Source organism: Neodiprion pinetum, chromosome 6 (assembly GCF_021155775.2).
Source record: "Neodiprion pinetum isolate iyNeoPine1 chromosome 6, iyNeoPine1.2, whole genome shotgun sequence".
Lineage (NCBI taxonomy): Eukaryota > Metazoa > Arthropoda > Insecta > Hymenoptera > Diprionidae > Neodiprion > Neodiprion pinetum.
In genome coordinates, this window is record NC_060237.1 from 17,550,805 (window position 1) to 17,569,015 (window position 18,211).

The 18,211-nt window shown below is 35.3% G+C and overlaps 2 protein-coding genes across 2 annotated transcripts; both read right to left on the reverse strand.

Annotated features, from left to right (window-relative positions):
* Positions 1-5,064: 5,064 nt before the first annotated feature.
* BHD (folliculin) lies at positions 5,065-14,286 on the reverse strand. Its single transcript, XM_046633133.2, has 16 exons — positions 13,365-14,286; positions 12,964-13,126; positions 11,968-12,330; positions 11,637-11,819; positions 11,016-11,236; positions 10,868-10,933; positions 10,487-10,699; positions 10,275-10,397; positions 9,810-10,094; positions 8,167-8,525; positions 7,252-7,357; positions 6,859-7,127; positions 6,647-6,759; positions 5,929-6,258; positions 5,634-5,868; positions 5,065-5,551 (listed from the first exon to the last, which is right to left on the reverse strand). The coding sequence occupies exons 1-16, from the start codon at positions 13,539-13,541 to the stop codon at positions 5,410-5,412; spliced, it is 3,348 nt and encodes a 1,115-aa protein (XP_046489089.1). The 5' UTR covers positions 13,542-14,286; the 3' UTR covers positions 5,065-5,409.
* Positions 14,287-14,425: 139 nt separating this feature from the next.
* Vha36-1 (V-type proton ATPase subunit Vha36-1) lies at positions 14,426-17,670 on the reverse strand. Its single transcript, XM_046631535.1, has 4 exons — positions 17,533-17,670; positions 16,553-16,670; positions 15,910-16,395; positions 14,426-15,489 (listed from the first exon to the last, which is right to left on the reverse strand). The coding sequence occupies exons 1-4, from the start codon at positions 17,571-17,573 to the stop codon at positions 15,397-15,399; spliced, it is 738 nt and encodes a 245-aa protein (XP_046487491.1). The 5' UTR covers positions 17,574-17,670; the 3' UTR covers positions 14,426-15,396.
* Between the last annotated feature and the right edge of the window lie 541 nt (positions 17,671-18,211).

The window sequence follows — 18,211 nt, forward strand, 5'->3', positions numbered from 1 at the left end:
GCAAACATAACGGTTGGGTTGGTGTCCATGACTTTTATCACGAAGGCGAGTTTGTAACTATCCACGACGAAACGCTGATCGAAGCTGGATTTGAAGGGTGGCTACCAGGGGAACCAAACGATGGATCGCAAGGCGAAGATTGTGTCAACGTTCATACCACTGGCAAGATGAACGATGAAAATTGCAACAGTAAATTCGTCTACGTTTGCGAATTACCTCGTGTTCGGTCGAGTGTAGAAATGAACTGGGTTCAAGCAAGTCCTTCAGAAACGCAGGACCCTGCTGGTACCACAGTAAATCCTACAGTTCATCAATCTGCAGTTAATATTCATAACATTTTCAATTTCGGTCCAGTTAATAAATGCGATTCTTGATGCGAAGAGTAATTTTTGTAATCTTCGAAATATTCTATCAAGTTTTTATACGGCATGTAACTCTGTAAAGTACATTACATGAATAAATAAGTATGTCTGAATTGGTGAAGGTTTACGAAGGATGCGCAATTTTTCTGATACGACAGTTTAGGAGAACGTGTTCTACGTTTCAATAGATTTACAAGGTAATTCTCGCAATATGCTTATCAAAACGGATAAGGATCAAACTTAAATGCGATTTTATGATTGAAATGCAGATAAAAGTTAAAGAGATTATGTGTTGAAAGTAATTTTATTAGTATATACTGATATATTTTCAATTAGAAATTTTGCGAAAATTCAGAAATAATAAGTTAATAATATCGAATAGGTTTCCCCATTTTCGCTCACATATTGAAGTTTATGAATTTTAATGAGTACATATTCAATGCCATGGATTCCGTTATGAAACATGTATTTCATATGATGTTGTGTAAGCAATTTCTTTTTCTATTTCTCATCAAGAAATACGATTGGTATGAGAACTTATAAGGTATTTCCCAATTTGACTAATCCAGTCTTGAAACTTATATACATCAAGATCGGCGGTCACCGACCGACCAAGTTCATCGACAAAAAATAAGTAAACGCGCGCAAGTCGATGCACTACCTTTTACCGCGAAGAGAAAGCCTTTTGCCTACCCGGCGAAAATATTATCACTATTTCTTCCCTCTCACGATGAAATTCGGGATTTGACAAGTTTCGTAAGATTCTAGATGTTAAGAGTCTTCATTTAAGCCCTATATCTATACGATCGATGCGCGGAGAGCCTAAATATACTAGTGGTAGTATTCCCAGCATCGTGGAAATGGTCAGTTCGATCAAAAATTTTCGTCAACTTTCGGACTTTAAGATTAGACTAGCTTTAAAACCCTCGCTCGCTAAAGCTCGCTCGGGGTCGGATGCCTAGTGTAACTGATTTTTGAGCTCGTGCGCTCGCTTACTAGTTGTCAATGTTTCATCATATGCCATATGATAGTTCTAGGGGAGACTGGGGCACGATGGACTCCCCAAAAAAGTCTGGTATTTGCTTCACAATATACAGAATGAACACTGTCTTTGCGCATGTGACACAAACCGAATCTGCCCGTAAGATTTTTCCTATATAATGTTACAAATCACGTTTACACATGCATGTAAGTATAACGTATTGTGATTTTATGACAATAAATTTCGTCAAATAATACCACAGAATAATCAGCTAAGTGCTAACAGATGTGAAACACGACGCACAGCAATTTTACCTCTAATACTCACCAATTGTAATTTGTTGATGCTAGTCGATCGGATTTTTTGCGGATTCAAAATGTTGTCTGAAGCATGCATATTGATTTGATAGTACAAGACATGACGTTTTCAATAATCAAACTTGTAAACTTGAAAAATAGTCCTGAAAGTCAAAAGTCACTAGGTTAAGGACCTGGACAGCCGTAACTACGGAGCGCTTGTCCTGGAAGTCGAGTTTCACCAGGTAGCGGCCCTGGAGCGCAGGATCCAAGAGGTAGAGAAACCGGTACTCGAAATCGACGGAGCGCGATTCTCATACGTCCTCTCTACTGCGCGGTTGTTTCCAGACTGAGGAATTCGGCTGATTTTCGTCGTCGACAATTACTATAGATCGATAACGTTAAGACAAAAGAAATTTTCGGTGACGTCACTTTCTGAACAGCCGAACATCCAAACTTTGGTTTCGAACTTTAATACTATGAATGAATATTTGTTTCTTGGATATGAAGGACAATGAAGCAGACGTAAATTTGTTAACGTTTCGACCCGAGTGGGGGCCCTACCCAGAACGAATTTTTTTTCATATGATAATCTGTCACAAGAACAAGCCAAGGTTATATACAGAAGGTGAGAAGGAAGAAACAAAACATATATAGAAAAAAAGTAAAAGAAATAAATAATTAATAAGTAGATAAATAATAATTAAATTAAATTAAAAATAAAAATAAAATATACAACTTAACGAATAGCTAACATAGAAAATACATCACCAAGTGAATGCGATTTAATTTGACAGAAAACGTTATTATAATCACCTGGTGCAAGAATTTTTTGGATAAAAAAGCATGATGTGGAACATACCGATGAACCAGTTTTACAAAATAAAATTTTGAAATACACTGTTACATTATACAGTGCAATACAGAACCCCCAAGCACACATCGTGGAACAAAATTACTGGCAAGGAAGGAACGACATTGAAATTAGATGACCGTTAGAGACGTTGACACAACAACGGTCGGAAAAGAAGAAGGCTTACCGGCCAGTAACAGACATAGATATGGCCTAGGAACATAGAAGCGAAAACAAGACAATTTTGATGATAGAGTAGAGATATGCACAATAGGTAACTTAGGGGAACAAAAAATGGTGTATTACCGACGTATAGATATTACTGAGATATTCAATATCTTGACGTAAATTAACTGAAAGAGGATGTGCAACAATGTTACCCATCTCAAGAAGAAGGCGTTTGTAATACACCGGTTCCACAGCTAAGACGCTATGCGCTAGTTCGTTCATAATTAAAGACATGGTTTAGTTCAATGGAGTGTCTGGTTAAAACAGTGTAATTTTCATCTCGGCCGTGAATGTTACGTTTGTGCTCCTTAATTCTAGTATGTAATTGCCTACTTATTTGCCCAATGTATATCTTGTCGCAGTTTTTGCAGGGAATTTTGTAAACCACACAAGAGCGCTTGTCCAAGGGTAAACGGTCTTTGCCTGAGTAAAAAAATGGGGATAAGTCATGCTTGTTTTTTCCAACGAACTGGATGTTGTACCTAGCGAAAATTCTGTTTAACGACTCAAAAAGGCCAGCGACGTAAGGGATAGACACAAAATTTTTTGGAACAACAGGAACGTCGCCAAGATCATTGTTGTTGGACTCATTAGATGACAAAATCGAGAGGTGCCTCTTCTGTATATGTTTATACAACATGAAGGCAGGATAGTCGTTCTTGCGTAATGCGTCATAGATCAAGGAACGATTTTTATTGTGAAATTCTGAGCTAGTCAATCTGATGGCTTCATCAATGCATTAGTAAATTGTATCCTAGCCTGGTTTCTGAGAACCTGTGAAATGAGAGAGATGTTGGACTCAAAATCTGATATGAGGTTAACAATTTAATACATGTATGATGATATGTGTAGTAAACTTTATATTGAAAATAGCTTCAATAACCAAAGATAATGCATTATTATTTCCCGATCAATCGAGTATAATCAATTATTTTTCCTCGCAATCAGTTTTTTGTTTTTTACTCCCATGAACGACGCAATAGAATATCAATTTATGTGATTGAAGTATCATTTATTATCATTGTCTTATTTTCTAAGTACGTATTTAATGTAACAAAAGAAAGATAAAAGAATATTTTTACCTGAAATTGAAAAATATTTTGAGTGAAACTATAAATTATCTAAAAACTTTTCTACCATTAAGACTGCGTACTGAAATTCACGAAATTTTGGTGTCAAACGCATAGTTTGAAAAAAACACGAAATAAACGATGAATCGAATAATTTTTAACGATTTAATCGAATACGACTCGATTGAATCGATAAAAATTAATCGATTATTTCGTATTTTTTTGAAACGATCCAAATGAAATCAAAATTTCGTAAATTTGACTACGTTAGTATCAATGGTGGAAAAGATTTGTTATAATTTATAGTTTCATGCAAACCATTTTTCAGGTTCAAGTGAAAATATTTAGTTATCTTTCACTAATTACATCAAATAGATACTTAGTACGAAATGATAATAATCCTTGTAATACCTTAATTACATAATTTGATATTGTATTACGTCATTAATGGGAGTCAAAAAACAAAAACCGATTGCAAAGAAGAATAATCTAATCGACCGATTAATCGATTTAAAAAAATAATCGATTATACTTGATTGATCAGGAAAAAAGAATCTGTTGTTTTTTGTGATTTTTATTGGCACCTAGGAGCACGGAAGACCGTAGTCGCACCGAAATAACAATTCCATGGTTGTCCAGTGTGGGTAAGATTCGAGTGTTGCGCATGATTGCAAAACAAACTGCTTTGTTTGAAGAAAAATGAACAACACAGGTTCACTCCTTGCTGCAGGTTTGCCACCAAATCATACACTTCTACTGCAATTTCTTTCCGATCAATAATACAAATTTATGATTTAAATATTTGTGCCTCTCGTTCGTACATGGCTACGTTCAGCGTTTCAATACCTATACTGAAATAGATAAATGACTAATTTTTAAATAGATTCACATTAATTCAATATAATTGGTGACAACTACTGAATGCAACGTTGCGACAACTTCAGAGACATGAAAAACGATCCTGTGTCTACAAAGAAGAGAAAGTACGAAGACATGTGAAAACAACTATCCACAAATAAGACAGATATTTGTGCAATTACGACTGTGCATACTCTCTCTATAAAGGTCTTTCTACTGTGATTTGGAAATTTGCCGATGTAATAATTCATTACTAATTGTGCTACGGGAGGATAAGATTATGATACAAATATCCCAGAAGCTCTATCCTTATTCACAATCTGTTTCTTTTATAATATATCGTAGTGGGGCACATACAATCAGACCACGGTCGATTTGATTTGAGAAATATCATCTAAATAATTACGTTATAAGATTGTTATAAGATCACAGAATATTTTATTCAACATCCCTCGACTATGTTAAACACTGTTATATATTACTTACATACTTTTAAATTATTTAATCCTAGTTACGTCGGTTCTTTCTCACTGTGGCAAAAAAAGTTCGCGGTATGTGTGGAAACACAACTTCAAATATATAAAAAAAAGTCTATTGTTACAGGTAGTTATAGACACAACTCGAAGAGTATTGAATGATTGAATAATGAATACCGGACTTCAATAATCATTGTTTCCCTCATCAAAACCACACTGTACACATTCTTTTAACGAATCAAATCAATTACCTAAACGGCTAAATTGTAAATACATTGTCCGTATTATGCAGGATTGGATGGTAAACCCATTGACCAAGCATCCAATAATTTTTGGTCACGAGGACCTGCTCCTAAACTCACCATTAGTCCAGACAAATCTCCTCTGTGACCTCGGCCTCTCATGGCATGCACTACTTTGGCTATGCTGAAAAAACAAGAACTAAAATTTCTTCGTAGATAATACACAGTAAGACTCTATTCTTTGTGATCATCATATGCATACATACTTTGCCCATTCTTCTTGCAGAGCAACAAAATGTGCTTTCAAAACAGGTTCTCCAAGCTTCTCATTATCAAACGCCTTTTCTATTTTAACCAATAGTGTGGGTAACTTTGCAGGCAGAGTACCGGCCCACCTGATGAGGTACGAGTTTTCATTTGCCATTTTATGCTCTTTTGGTATGATATCCAATCGACATATTTCAGAACTCAGCAACGGGACTGCCACAGATGTGTCGACGCCTGTGTATCGTATAATTATAGTTTAATTTTAAAAGTGGATCTATAAATTAGTTCACTCACCAATAAAATTGCACGCATTTGGGTTCATATATTCAGTTGCTTGCGTGACAACTCGTCTACATGCTACTGGAACCAAGTAGCTCAGTCCATATAACAGCTCTAGAACTTCTAGTTTTGAACCGCGTACTAAAACTTGAATGCCTGTCAAACTTGCATACAATACTTGTCGGAAATGCTCTTTTCCAAGAATACATTTGATTTCCTTCAAAATGGTAATTGGCGATTTATAAGAAACGTCTAAAAACTCTGGTGCCACTTTTGTCTCCTCGAGTGTAAGTTTTGGTATAATGGGTGATTTTGCATTGACCAGGGTAAAGCCTTCGTCCACTTCTGCATCATGTAAGCATTTTTCAATTGTGAATTGAAAGGTATAATTGTGGAAAGAATTGAAAATAATATTTGTAAACTACTGTTTTTAAAAGCTTGTTGTTCTATCTTCTAGGTAAAATTTGCCCTTCAATTAATTCAATGATTGTCGGTTGAGCATTTTACTCGAAAGATGGGAACACATAGTCTAAGTGATATCATTTGTCACAGGGTATGTTGGAAGAAGGATTCAGCACAAAATTAGTCCAGAAATATGGCGATAATGGCCCAGAATATCTTTGTAAAAAAGTAACAGTATGAATTTAGAATGTAGGATAGGCATAATGTAATTTCTTACCTAAAATAGTGACAATATGTTAGGTGAACAGTTCTATTGAGTCATTTTACATACCTATGTGATGTTCCAAGTCATAGCTCAATTCATCATCTAACAAATTCATTGGTAATATTTCGACAAAATGTCGAGCTCCTGCACTAAGTATCCACACTAACCACATGTGTATCCTAGAAACATAATGATACTGATAAACACTGACATTTGTCAAAGGATTAGATACAGAGAACATGGAATGCTCGATATGGTGACGATGACTGAATATTTACCTCGCAAAGACATGCTTTTCATTTGTAATATCTCCAAGTGATCTAGGCTGCTTATTGGAATTAGCTTCTGATCCGCTACTAGCAGTTTTTAATCTGGCAGCTCTTTGGGGGCATTCAGCTTCTTCTGTGTTGTACTTTTTCTCTGAAATATCTTGAAGTTCTCTAATCACTTCTCTCAAGTTATCAACTAAGAAGGGCCACATATTCAAGAGAAATTGTTTATCGCGCATAAACACTATGAAACTGTACCACCTTCTGAATCCTCGAGTCTGAGTAAAAAAAAAAATTGACATTAAATGCGTTGCGTGCTATTTTAGTGTCTATGCAATTTATCAAGAAAATGTTTCATCTTATATAATTAGAAAAGATGCATTGTATTCTCATAATAATCACCTGGGCATCTTTCAACGTGAACGTTTGACTCAAAACATGACCCCTATGGTCGTCACCGAAATAGCATATGCCTTCTTTTCCTGAGTGTACCTCACAGCTTAAACTTCTGGAATTTACAAGAACATAATGTGAGAAATATAATCACAAATTTATTTCACGTAATACGCAACTGAAGTAGTTAGAATATATGACATCTGCATTCAATGGTTCGCGTTTTGCACAAAGCTACTCCTACACTTTTGTACATGAATAAGATGCTTGAAATAAAGGACTAGAAAGAGGGGAGAATAATTAAGTCACACCCATTCATTAGAAATTCACTCCACCACAGTTTTTTCGTAGTCGCTCTAACATCGCATAATTGTGGGGAATTTTGTTAGGGAGTGTTGACTATAAAAACTCATGTAATATCTGGCAAAATGAGCCACATCAAATTTCTTTTTGATTAAGAAGATCAATTATCTGAGACAAAACATGAATACACTACACACCAAATATAGCACATATTTTTTCATACTTTAGTACATGTAGAAGCTTGTACTAACTACGAAAAAACTGAAAATTCCAGATTATAAAACAATAAAATCAATGATTGAAATAAATTCATTTCGTGTTGCCCAGACTAAGGCTGCTGGATTCCAAATGTAAGCTTGGACTTTTGAAGAAAGAGTAAGAATAAAAATTTTATTCCACTTTTGTCCTCGTCTCAGAGATTAAATTATTGACCCTGAATTATTGATATTAAATTATTATTTGGAAGTAATTCTACCCATTTTTTAAGCTCAGTTCACAAAATTATATTTTTAATTCAATCCTCTTTTTTCACCCTTCCTCTTAATTGTTCTCAACTGAGCACGATAACTCCGAAATTATTTCAGTTACATTATGGAAAGAAAAACAATGCTAAACGTGTACCTAATACATGCATCTTTCAATAGACTTCCTATTTCCTGAGTGAGCGGACATTGAGCGGACAAAAAGGAGGTTCTTGTTTCGTGTTCGTTGCTCAAATATTTTATATTTCCCAAACTTTTGCAGCCTTCACAGCCTTCAGATTGAGCTTTTCCTTGGAGGCTGTCAGCTTTCTTCAGAACATCCTTAGGCCCATAAAATTTAAGCTTTTCTGTACTCTCGTTGTCGAAACAGTTGCGATAAGTCTGTGTTGTGAATACTACTTGAGGCCCGTGCATTTCGCAGAATGTACACAGCGCAATCACTGCGTTCATTTTCCTTTCGGTAAAAGGATCAGAGGCAGCAATCCTTCGGCACGAGATCTATATTTTTTTTTCTTTTTCTTTGGTAATTGTGACATTACCTAGAATTTAAGGTAATTTTTTAATATTGATATACATCTGCTAAGACAATATTATACGAATACGAATGGATGTACTTCTAGAGTAAGTCAATATGTGTTCTTCTGTACATACGTATACAACAAATACTAAAGAAGTTTGTTATATTTACGACTTGGACAAATCAGAAAAGAATATATCACAAGTTGAAAGTAAAAGCTACTTTGGTACATGAATATTTGTACGGAGAGTGATTTTTCAGAGTAAAACCTGCTTGTCATATAGTTGATAAATACGTATTGCTGTAAATAGAATACATTTGATATGACATAACCTAGAGACCATGTAAATTTTAAAAACGTTCGCTAACCGTAAGCGATGAACGCGATGTGGTAAAGCTGCTAATTACTTGCCTTTTCACTAATAGTTATGCGCAAGCAAACAATTATTTGGCAGTCATTTCCCGGAATACAATATAAATAACAACCAGGCAGAAGCACATGACATTTTGAGATAAGATCAAGTACTGCCTTATCAAACGAATAAACTCCTTGTTTTGTTTCGTTACGCTCGATTATTATACCGCATAATATCGTTAATGTAGACCACTTCACAGTCGGTACCATACATGAACGAGATTTATTGTGTCGAAACGTCTGACTGTAGGCAACTCTAAGAAACTAATCTGTGTGAAAAAGACGCACATTATCTATAATTTCCGACTATAAATCAGAAAAGACATCTTTTATGATTAATGCGTTTCATCAAAAAGTATTAGTCATTTATCATATACATGTACAGGTTCTTAAAGTCGACTTCATAAAAAAAAAAAAAAAATGCATACAAAAGTTTTATTTTACATTTCTCAGACATAAGTATAGACCCTAGTGGGCATATCCACCTATAGTAAATACATACGTATATACCAGTGTACATTTAAATATAACCAGGTGAAATACGTCGTACTTGAAAAATATCCAGTGATGATAAATTTCTTGAAAAGTCAATAGAGATGTTTATCCTCACATTGGCATGACATTTTTAATTTAACACCTTCGTATGCGGCTCTCATCCAAATTCCAACTGCATGTGCTCCTGGATCCGGATATTCAAATCGCTTAAATCAGATGATACACAGAAGTAGAAAAAAATTGATTGAAAAAATTAAAGACAAGTTAAAATAACAATGATGAAATGCGTTTACAAGTATTTCGTCTTATACATTGCTCAAGTAGAGTTAAGAATGCGAAAAATGGGAAAATTTACCTTGCATTTCACCAGACTAGCTCTACCCACAGCTGCTGGCATTTTAATAGTTTCAATAGCTTTAGATTCTGCTGCTTTCACAGCATTTTCGAAAGCCCTGATAGGATGTAAGTTTAACGTTAATGCCTGCACAAGATTATCTTGGGCTGCGAGCAGCGGATCAAGCATTGTTCTGTCTCCAGCAGTTGCCTGACCATATTCTGCTACTGCTTTATTTCCTGCTGCAAGCGCATTGAGCCACATACAAGCATCAACTGGCTCTCTTTGGGACCTCTTTGCAAACTCCTGTAATAATTACAAACTGTCAAGATTGTTAGCATTTCTATCATCATTTGACATTGAATTTACGTTCTGCTACTACTTATCCATTTGCCTAAGGTAACTCATATTATATTTGGGCCTATCCAATCATTTATACATAGTAGCAGTTTAAGAAACGAATATAAAGATAGAAAAAACACATGCCTTAGCACCTGCATCGAAAAACAGTGAATAAAGCCCACCCATAATTCCACCCATCACTCGCTCGATGATATAACTAATTTGCCTGAGTGTAACAAATGGTCTGGAACCCGAAATTTGTTTTTCCTGGAACATCATAAATATAATAAGGTAACATATGCATGAGAGTTTACACTGAGAGTCTGTAGATTCAAGTACTATATAAATGGAGATACTTTGATTGCGGCTTTTATGGCACTAGTGCCCTGTGCAACAGATGTACCACAATCTCCATCTCCCGAATCTTCATCCATGATATTTAACTGCTTAGAGCAGCTAGTTAACGCCTCGCATGCAAACGTTAGTATCATAAGAAAGACTTGTGCTGTATGTTCATCGAGCACAGGACCACAAGCTTCAATTTCCGGTATATCACCGCCACTGACAACCTAACAAAGTAAAATTCCTTAGTTTTACCAACAAAAATTTAATTACGTACTTAAAATGTGTATATGCATACAAAACCCTAGATTTAGTATTGGATACGATTCGATGACTAAGTTGTTTAATTATAAATAGATGGTACATATAAATACATTTGTATAGTTAATACTAACACTAAGTCTCGATATCTTAGAGCCTCGTCCTAGTTTCATTACCTCCGCGTTAGTACTCAAGCCATTCTATAAATACAACAATAAAAACTCAATTAAGTGTAACGTTATAAATTATACCTAAATATACAAACATACAACGACTATATACCCAGTCTAATACTTTGGGCCAAGCTGGAACAGCTGTCGGAGCGTCGAGATATTTAATCAGTCTTGTATCTGATGATAATTTCAGCACTGACAATTGGAAGCCACTGGTATCCAAAGAAGTCATGAGGGTTCCAACGTAAATTCTTTCAACACATAAACCACGAGAGGTCAACTGTTGTATGACTTCCATTGTAAATATGCCTAATTCTATTTGACTTGACCCTTTTTGAATGACAAAACAATAACATAAGAATAATGGGAGCTGAATTTTTGAGGTAGGGTACATGTGCTAGTAGTCGGCCACTTGTTTAATTTTCTTTTGTTTTATCTGCCATAAAATATATCGATTGACTTGAAAGTTTCCCATTTCATTTATACTTATGACTTTTACAACAGTTTTCATAACCAACCATTGTTTTACATGAATACACACGTTAATTTCTTGGTTTATATCAATATTTGTATGGTGCGATTACTTTTTCAATGAATTGTCAAGTAATGAATTTCCATGGTAACATAGCTGTGACCAATCACCTGGTGGCCGACCACTAGCACATTCACCCTACTGTAAAATCCCACGCACATATTAGCAAACTGAAAAATAAATTGTCATTTTTCTCACCTCCAAGATTGTTAATAATTACAGCAACCTTATTTTCAGCTATTTTGGAATCATCAGGCTCAGCAAATTTCAAACTTGCTTCAGCTGTTATGTCTGTCATGATATCTATCAACTGACAAACAATATCTTTAGCAGTTGTAAAGTCAACTCGTGTTGCTCCAGGTTCGCCATGGATCCCAAAGCCTGTGGAAATTCACTGTAAATTTAATTTGAATAGAACTTCTGACACAGAATTACATCACCAAAAGTACCTTCAGCAAGCTCTGATTTGTAGTTTGACAAATTTTTATACATGACTTGATGAAAGTGATGGCAATGATTAATTATTCACCAAACGCACCGATCTCCATCTGTTCTGTACTTGAATTTCCAGTGCATGCACAAATACCAGCTGATGGTGGAATCCTAGTGCAAATACCAATGGTAGCAAGTTCACCCGAAGTTATGATTCTGTTACACACTGCCCAAATCTCTCCTAACTTTCTGCCTTCTTCAGCCATGGCTCCTGCAATCTTGTGAATGAACAAAGTAGCAGCTAAGCCTCGCCGCCCAGCTGTTTTTTCAAATGATTTTAAACAGGTGTCATCACCGACAGTGAGCATTGAAACGATTATGCCTTCATTCTGGGCCCTTGACTTAGCAAGTCCAAAGTTGATGCGGTAGCCTGTGTAATTTTGAATGATGATCAGTACACCTGAAACAAAATAAATTCAAGCATTAATTCTTATACTGTCTGTTTTTCCTTCTCCTAAATGAGAATACTTATTTTTGCTGATTTAGTATTACAAGCCACACTGATACACGATGTCGGAGAATCTATTGACACTGGTTCCTTTAGTTTGATATTCAACAACAGTAAATTCTATGAAAAGTAATGAAGAGAACAATATTCTTTAATGATACGCAATTTATGGGAGTAGTTAAAGTAAAAAATTGACTATGTCTGGTTGCGTCTTAGATGTTTAAGAATATCACATTTTATTTATTAATTTGTACCAGCTGTATGTGTATTTCAAATATGAATGAAAACAGGTGAGCACTAGAGGGTTTAATCATCTTTGTCAAGTATTTCGGACAATTCCACACCATTACAAAATACAGGGTTTTCTTGCTTTTGATAGTGTCCACTTTTGTTGCATAATTGGTGACCATATAAACTCACTTTATGGATATTCTTAATGCTTATCAGATATCGTTGACTTTGTTCCCAGGCAATTTTCTCATATAAGAGATGCAGTAGGAAGTTAGTGTAGTTAGAGCAATGAAACTAGAAATTGATGAATTTTTATGGGGCAATGTCATCTGCATGTATGCAAAGAAGTCTCACCTGGTGAATGATTGGTGCCTAATTGTTGAATTACTTTCAAAATCGATTTGCTGGGAGGTGCTGAAAAGATATCGCCCACAACGACGCCAGTCAGCATTCCTGGTCCAACAAACCCAGCATGTGTCGGCTCGTTGCCCGCTCCTCCACCAGATATTAATTTTACCTGTTATATTAATAGCAATCCAATTGTGGTAGTCCCTTAAAGAAATCACGCTTGCTGTATTCAATATTCACTCACATATAAGATTTTCTTCCTAACATGTTGCACGTCGGGTGACGCTACTAACTGTGACTTATCGATCTATTGCCATGACTAATGGGCACATGCAGGCTAATTGAAAGTTACTAGATGCATAGCTAATCACTAATTGAAACAGACATCAAAGCTAATTCAAACTCACCTGCCCAGGCATTTCAGCATGGTCTCTTCGCAGAATTGCTCTGTGACCTTCAAGAACTATAGTCCCAGGATGTGTCAGGGCAAAACCTAACAAGTATTCGTCTACAGCAGTTTTGGGATCGTTCCAAAGCCTCTGGGATCTCGTTATACCGATAGGACCTCTATTCTTGCACGACATAACGAAGCGTTTTGGTACTCAAAATATTTAACTATATTCTGCAGGAGCTAGATGTATTCAAAACTGATTAAACTTTGAGAGGTTAGTTGTCAGTTAGATCTTAGGTTAGATTGCAATGTATCAAAATTTGTAGGCAAATTTGAAAATTGTGTTCTACATTTTCTGCTTGTATAGAAGTTTTTTTTCCTTTATTCCAGATTGGATTGAACGTGACTTCATGCGTAGGAAAAACTTTCGGGGTAGATAATATTTGGAAACGGGAAATTTTTCGAACATTTTTGCTAATTTTCACACATGCTTTTTACCGGACTAATCAGGCTAATGGCTTAGTTACAATGGAAATAGTTGAAATCCGTCGCATGAAGTACTGTTTTGTCATTTCTCAATATTTACGTCACAGGAATTCTCTCCGTTACAATTGAAACAAATTTTTAAATACGAGGAAGTACATTAAAATGTTATGAACTTCATTGATGGATGCCGTTTAAATTTTTACTTTACAACGTTCTTTAAACGATAACTTATTGATCCAATGATTTAGCCCCACGAAATAGCAATTTGTTTACATAATTAATAATGTATGTATGTACCTGGCGATACATTCTGCATTGATCTCGGTGCTACTATTTGAAGTTCGACCGGGTGTTTAAACCGCGGACATAATACTCCATGATTCTGAGAATAAGCGTCATTTATTCAATCATCAATGATAATTATCGCAGAAACCATGAATACCATGTATAGAACCACCGGAAATCAACCAAATTACCAATTCGGTTTTCATAATTATTTAAGTCATTCTGTTCAGATTAATAATCTCTCAAACTGTTGTTCAACGTTACAAAAAGAAAATATACACTTATGTATGAATAAATTACGATCAATAATAACTATAATTCACTTTATATCATACAGGTACAGAGAATAAGCCAAAACCATCTATACGTATTTTATATTTAATTTACATATTTTTTTTTATGTTCAAATAATAATGGCTATATATATGGTATCATTCTTACGCCTTGCGATGATATATAATAATCTTTTTCCAAGCAATATGTAATGTTAGCCTACAAATGATTTATAATACACTTACGGGACCTACCCATGTGAGTAAACAGTAACAGTAGAAGTACGTTTTCAAAACGATAGCAAGGTATCACGTCTCATATCGTATCGCCTAATTAAACTAATTATTATTATTAATACATTGGTGATACTTTTATTTATTCTGATCAGAAACGACTGATTGATGTACTGTACATCCTAGTAGATTTATGAGTGCTGAAATATATAATGTGTATTGGCAAAATTGGTAGGTACATATTGCGTTGCAATGTTTTTCACGTAAACCTTGTATGCCATCAAGTACCACATATAAATTATTGCAAACTGGCTGGGCCGCTGTCGACTGTGCTGAAGAGTCTGTGAAAAAGGAAGCTAGGGAGCTGTTCGCTTCCTTGATTAGAGACTCTTGAATAGAAACATTTTTGCATGCATTCTCAAAATGCCGTTGGCTAAGAGCAATGAAATAAAAATGAAAGACAAAAAGAAAGAGTACCAACACGGAACAAAAAAGTTTTGTGCCCTAAATATGCGTATTATTAACAGTTTTGGTATCGATCGATATTATCGTCATAACATAAAGGTATTTTTCTTTCTTTCCTTCATTTTTCTTCATTTTGACTCTCAGGTATTGTCTAATCATTACGAAACTTTTCTATCATTTTCATCTCAATTTTCAACTTTGTCGGAGCGCATCACACAGATTATACAATATGTAAAAATCTTTTCATTCTCACTGCATATTCTGCGTCATGTACTACGCATTTTATCAGAAACTGATTCAAACTTTTTAGAAAAGTAAATCTTCGTCACCCTCATCCAGCATGTTAGCTGCATCTACGTGTTTTCCAGCTTCGATATTCGCTAATCGCTGGGCCTCGGTCTACAAAAAATAAAGAATATATCAGTAATATCAATATATTATTAATATTTGATCTAAGAAAATTTGTGCCCTAAATATATTATATTCAAGGATCCGTAATAGCAGGACAGATCAGACCTCAGTCGAATGAAAAACATTGCTTATAGAAAATCGGCGGAACAAAAGAATTTGAGGCATACAAACTCGGAGTCAAACTTCAATTAAAATCCGAGTTGTGGTGACGAGCAGTAAATAAGATATTGGAGTAAAATTGGAAAAATTTGATGGTGTTAACTACATAATAATATGTGAAAGTATCATAATGTGAATAAAAAAGAAACTATAAATTATATTTTGAAGGTAAATACGCGAGTTTTCGGGATCAATTCATACCTATAATTGACCAACGTACACTAAATTTTCAAGTTAGATGTATATTACCTTAGCTTTGGCAATCTTCTTTTTGTCCTGAATTTTCTTCAGCCTGTAAAACTCTTCTCTTTCAAGCTCATCTAATTCCGAAATAATGTATGCCAGAGTGCGTTCAATTCTAGGGATAATGACATGCTCGATCGCATTAACACGACGATTTGTGATTTTGATGACTTCATCCAGAGTGACAAAACTCGTCTGCAATGAAGCGAGTTCGACAAGCAGTTTCACTGCCCTTTGATAGTTCTTTTTCAATTTGGCCAATTGTTGACCTCCCCTAGCTAATCCAGCTAGCTCATATGTATCTGTACCATCCTGATAGGATTCGAAAACTGGAAGATTTACGCCCGCTACGTTGTCCTTCTTTGAGCGAATTTTAATCTGTGCCTTAGTCACATTCTGAAGTACAACTTGGTTGAAATCACCAGTGGCAAATTTAGCCTCTGCTAAAGAAAACGCCGCTTCTTTCATGACTTCACCCATCAGAGTTTTTGTCTATACACATGAAATGAAGTTCAGATTAATCTTGGTGTTAGGCTCAAAATGAATTGTATAGATTATAACAATTTCTTGTACGCTCTTTGAATTTCAAGTATCAATAAATTGCAACAGGTACATTCTGAATGTATATATTACAAAACTAAGAATTTACCTCAATGATTTTGCCCAAAATCATTCTGAATCTCATCTGCAAGGCATCAGCTTTCTTCTTGAGTAATCCATGTCCCTTCTGTGCTCCTGCCAGACGAGACTTCATCAACATCTGGGCACTGTAAGTAATGCAGAGAAATTAGTTGTGCTCAATTAACTATGACGCCCTTGCTTTATAAATTCAACCAAAATCAAAATCAGGTTAAATTTATGTAGGTAATGTATACTGCAAGGAGTTTAGGAACTGACGTTTTTTTTTAATTCCTTTTGACTTCGGACAAAAATCTAAAAGTATTCAACACATAAAATTTTAAACATGCAAACGTTTATTCTAAGCATTGTATTTCTCGAAGGTTTTAACAGATTTTATACAAATACTTGTACTATTATAAAAGTGATGAAGAGCATCAGAATCGATTTACGGAGCAAATTTGAAGCTTACCGATGATTTCTTCTCTGCAATTCATCGACAATATCGTATTGCGTCCTTAATATGAAAGATAATTGACGAAGACATTACCTATGAATTTTCATCAAATTCTAATTTTGAGGTGTTGATTACCTGCTTAAATGACGTAAATTGTGAGGGTAAAGGAATTTAAAAACTTAATTCCCACCTGTGTTTAAAGACACGAAGAAACTATTTCATAGAGTCGAAAAACTTGTCAAGCAATTTATTGGTTTAGTGTTGAAAATTCATTGACAATTCGGATTTTTTGAAAAATCGAAAACCCATAATTCTTAGTGAAAAGAATTTTACCATCACGAAAATACCGAGGATGTACTAGTTTGAATATTACGAAATTATTGATATTGTTATAGCAATTCTGTTATTCGTAGAGGGGTTACACCCACTTTTTTAGCATGGCAAATACACGACACCTAGTTATGTGAATACATTTTTACGAGATTATGATATGCGCTGTGAGTATTTGAAAGCGTAGGGTGTTGATCATGACGTTAGTTAATCACAATACTCACCCCCTAGAAGGGAAAATCGGTAGCCTATCCTTTCCAGACATATTTCTTTCGGTCAGCGAGCAGACAGGAATGAGTTAAATCAGCTGACATGTGGAAACGGACCGTTCCTTGCTCGACTGCGCAACCGGAAGTGCGGCACACACCGTTTCATTCAATCGGTGCATACCGGCTACGCGCCAAGTCGAAAATCGTTGCAACTCGTGAACTAACTGCCTGAACTGCATAACGTTTAATTTACGATCCGTATATATGGTTGTGTAAACCTGCTTTTATACTTTTAGTACGACATTACATATTTTTGCTAAGGTCTGGCTCGATCCGCAGGGTTTTGCGCATCAGAGTACATAATAATACAATGAAACCTTCTGTATGTGACGTAGCTTTCAATATAAATAATTGTGTTGCACCAAAATGATAGCGTATGTTATGTCTCATATTTTTACCCCAAAATATCACCAAATGTGCCAATTGTACCACAAAACGTACTAGCGACGCAACTGTATTACCGATCGAGCGGTCGTGTCTGCCGTTTATTTGCTGACTTAATTGTTAGAAACAACACGATTATCTATAGTCCTGAGGCTGCATTCCGATTGAATAAAATTTTCATGGCAGATTGTTAATATTATCAGAGATTATGTAATTCATTCATATGATATTGCCCAAGTTTTTTTCAATG

Bases quoted from the DNA above. Each gene is read 5' to 3' on its own strand.
- Vha36-1 (XM_046631535.1), bottom strand. From the start codon at position 17,573: ATGTCTGGAAAGGATAGGCTACCGATTTTCCCTTCTAGGGG. The intron at 16,671-17,532 runs GTGAGTATTGTG...CATTACTTACAG, and splicing joins CCGATTTTCCCTTCTAGGGG to TGCCCAGATGTTGATGAAGT. The intron at 15,490-15,909 runs GTAATATACATC...TATTTTTTGTAG, and splicing joins AGAAGATTGCCAAAGCTAAG to ACCGAGGCCCAGCGATTAGC.
- BHD (XM_046633133.2), bottom strand. From the start codon at position 13,541: ATGTCGTGCAAGAATAGAGGTCCTATCGGTATAACGAGATCCCAGAGG. The intron at 13,127-13,364 runs GTGAGTTTGAAT...TTAATATAACAG, and splicing joins ATGCTGAAATGCCTGGGCAG to GTAAAATTAATATCTGGTGG. The intron at 10,700-10,867 runs GTTAGTATTAAC...TTACTTTGTTAG, and splicing joins CTAAGATATCGAGACTTAGT to GTTGTCAGTGGCGGTGATAT.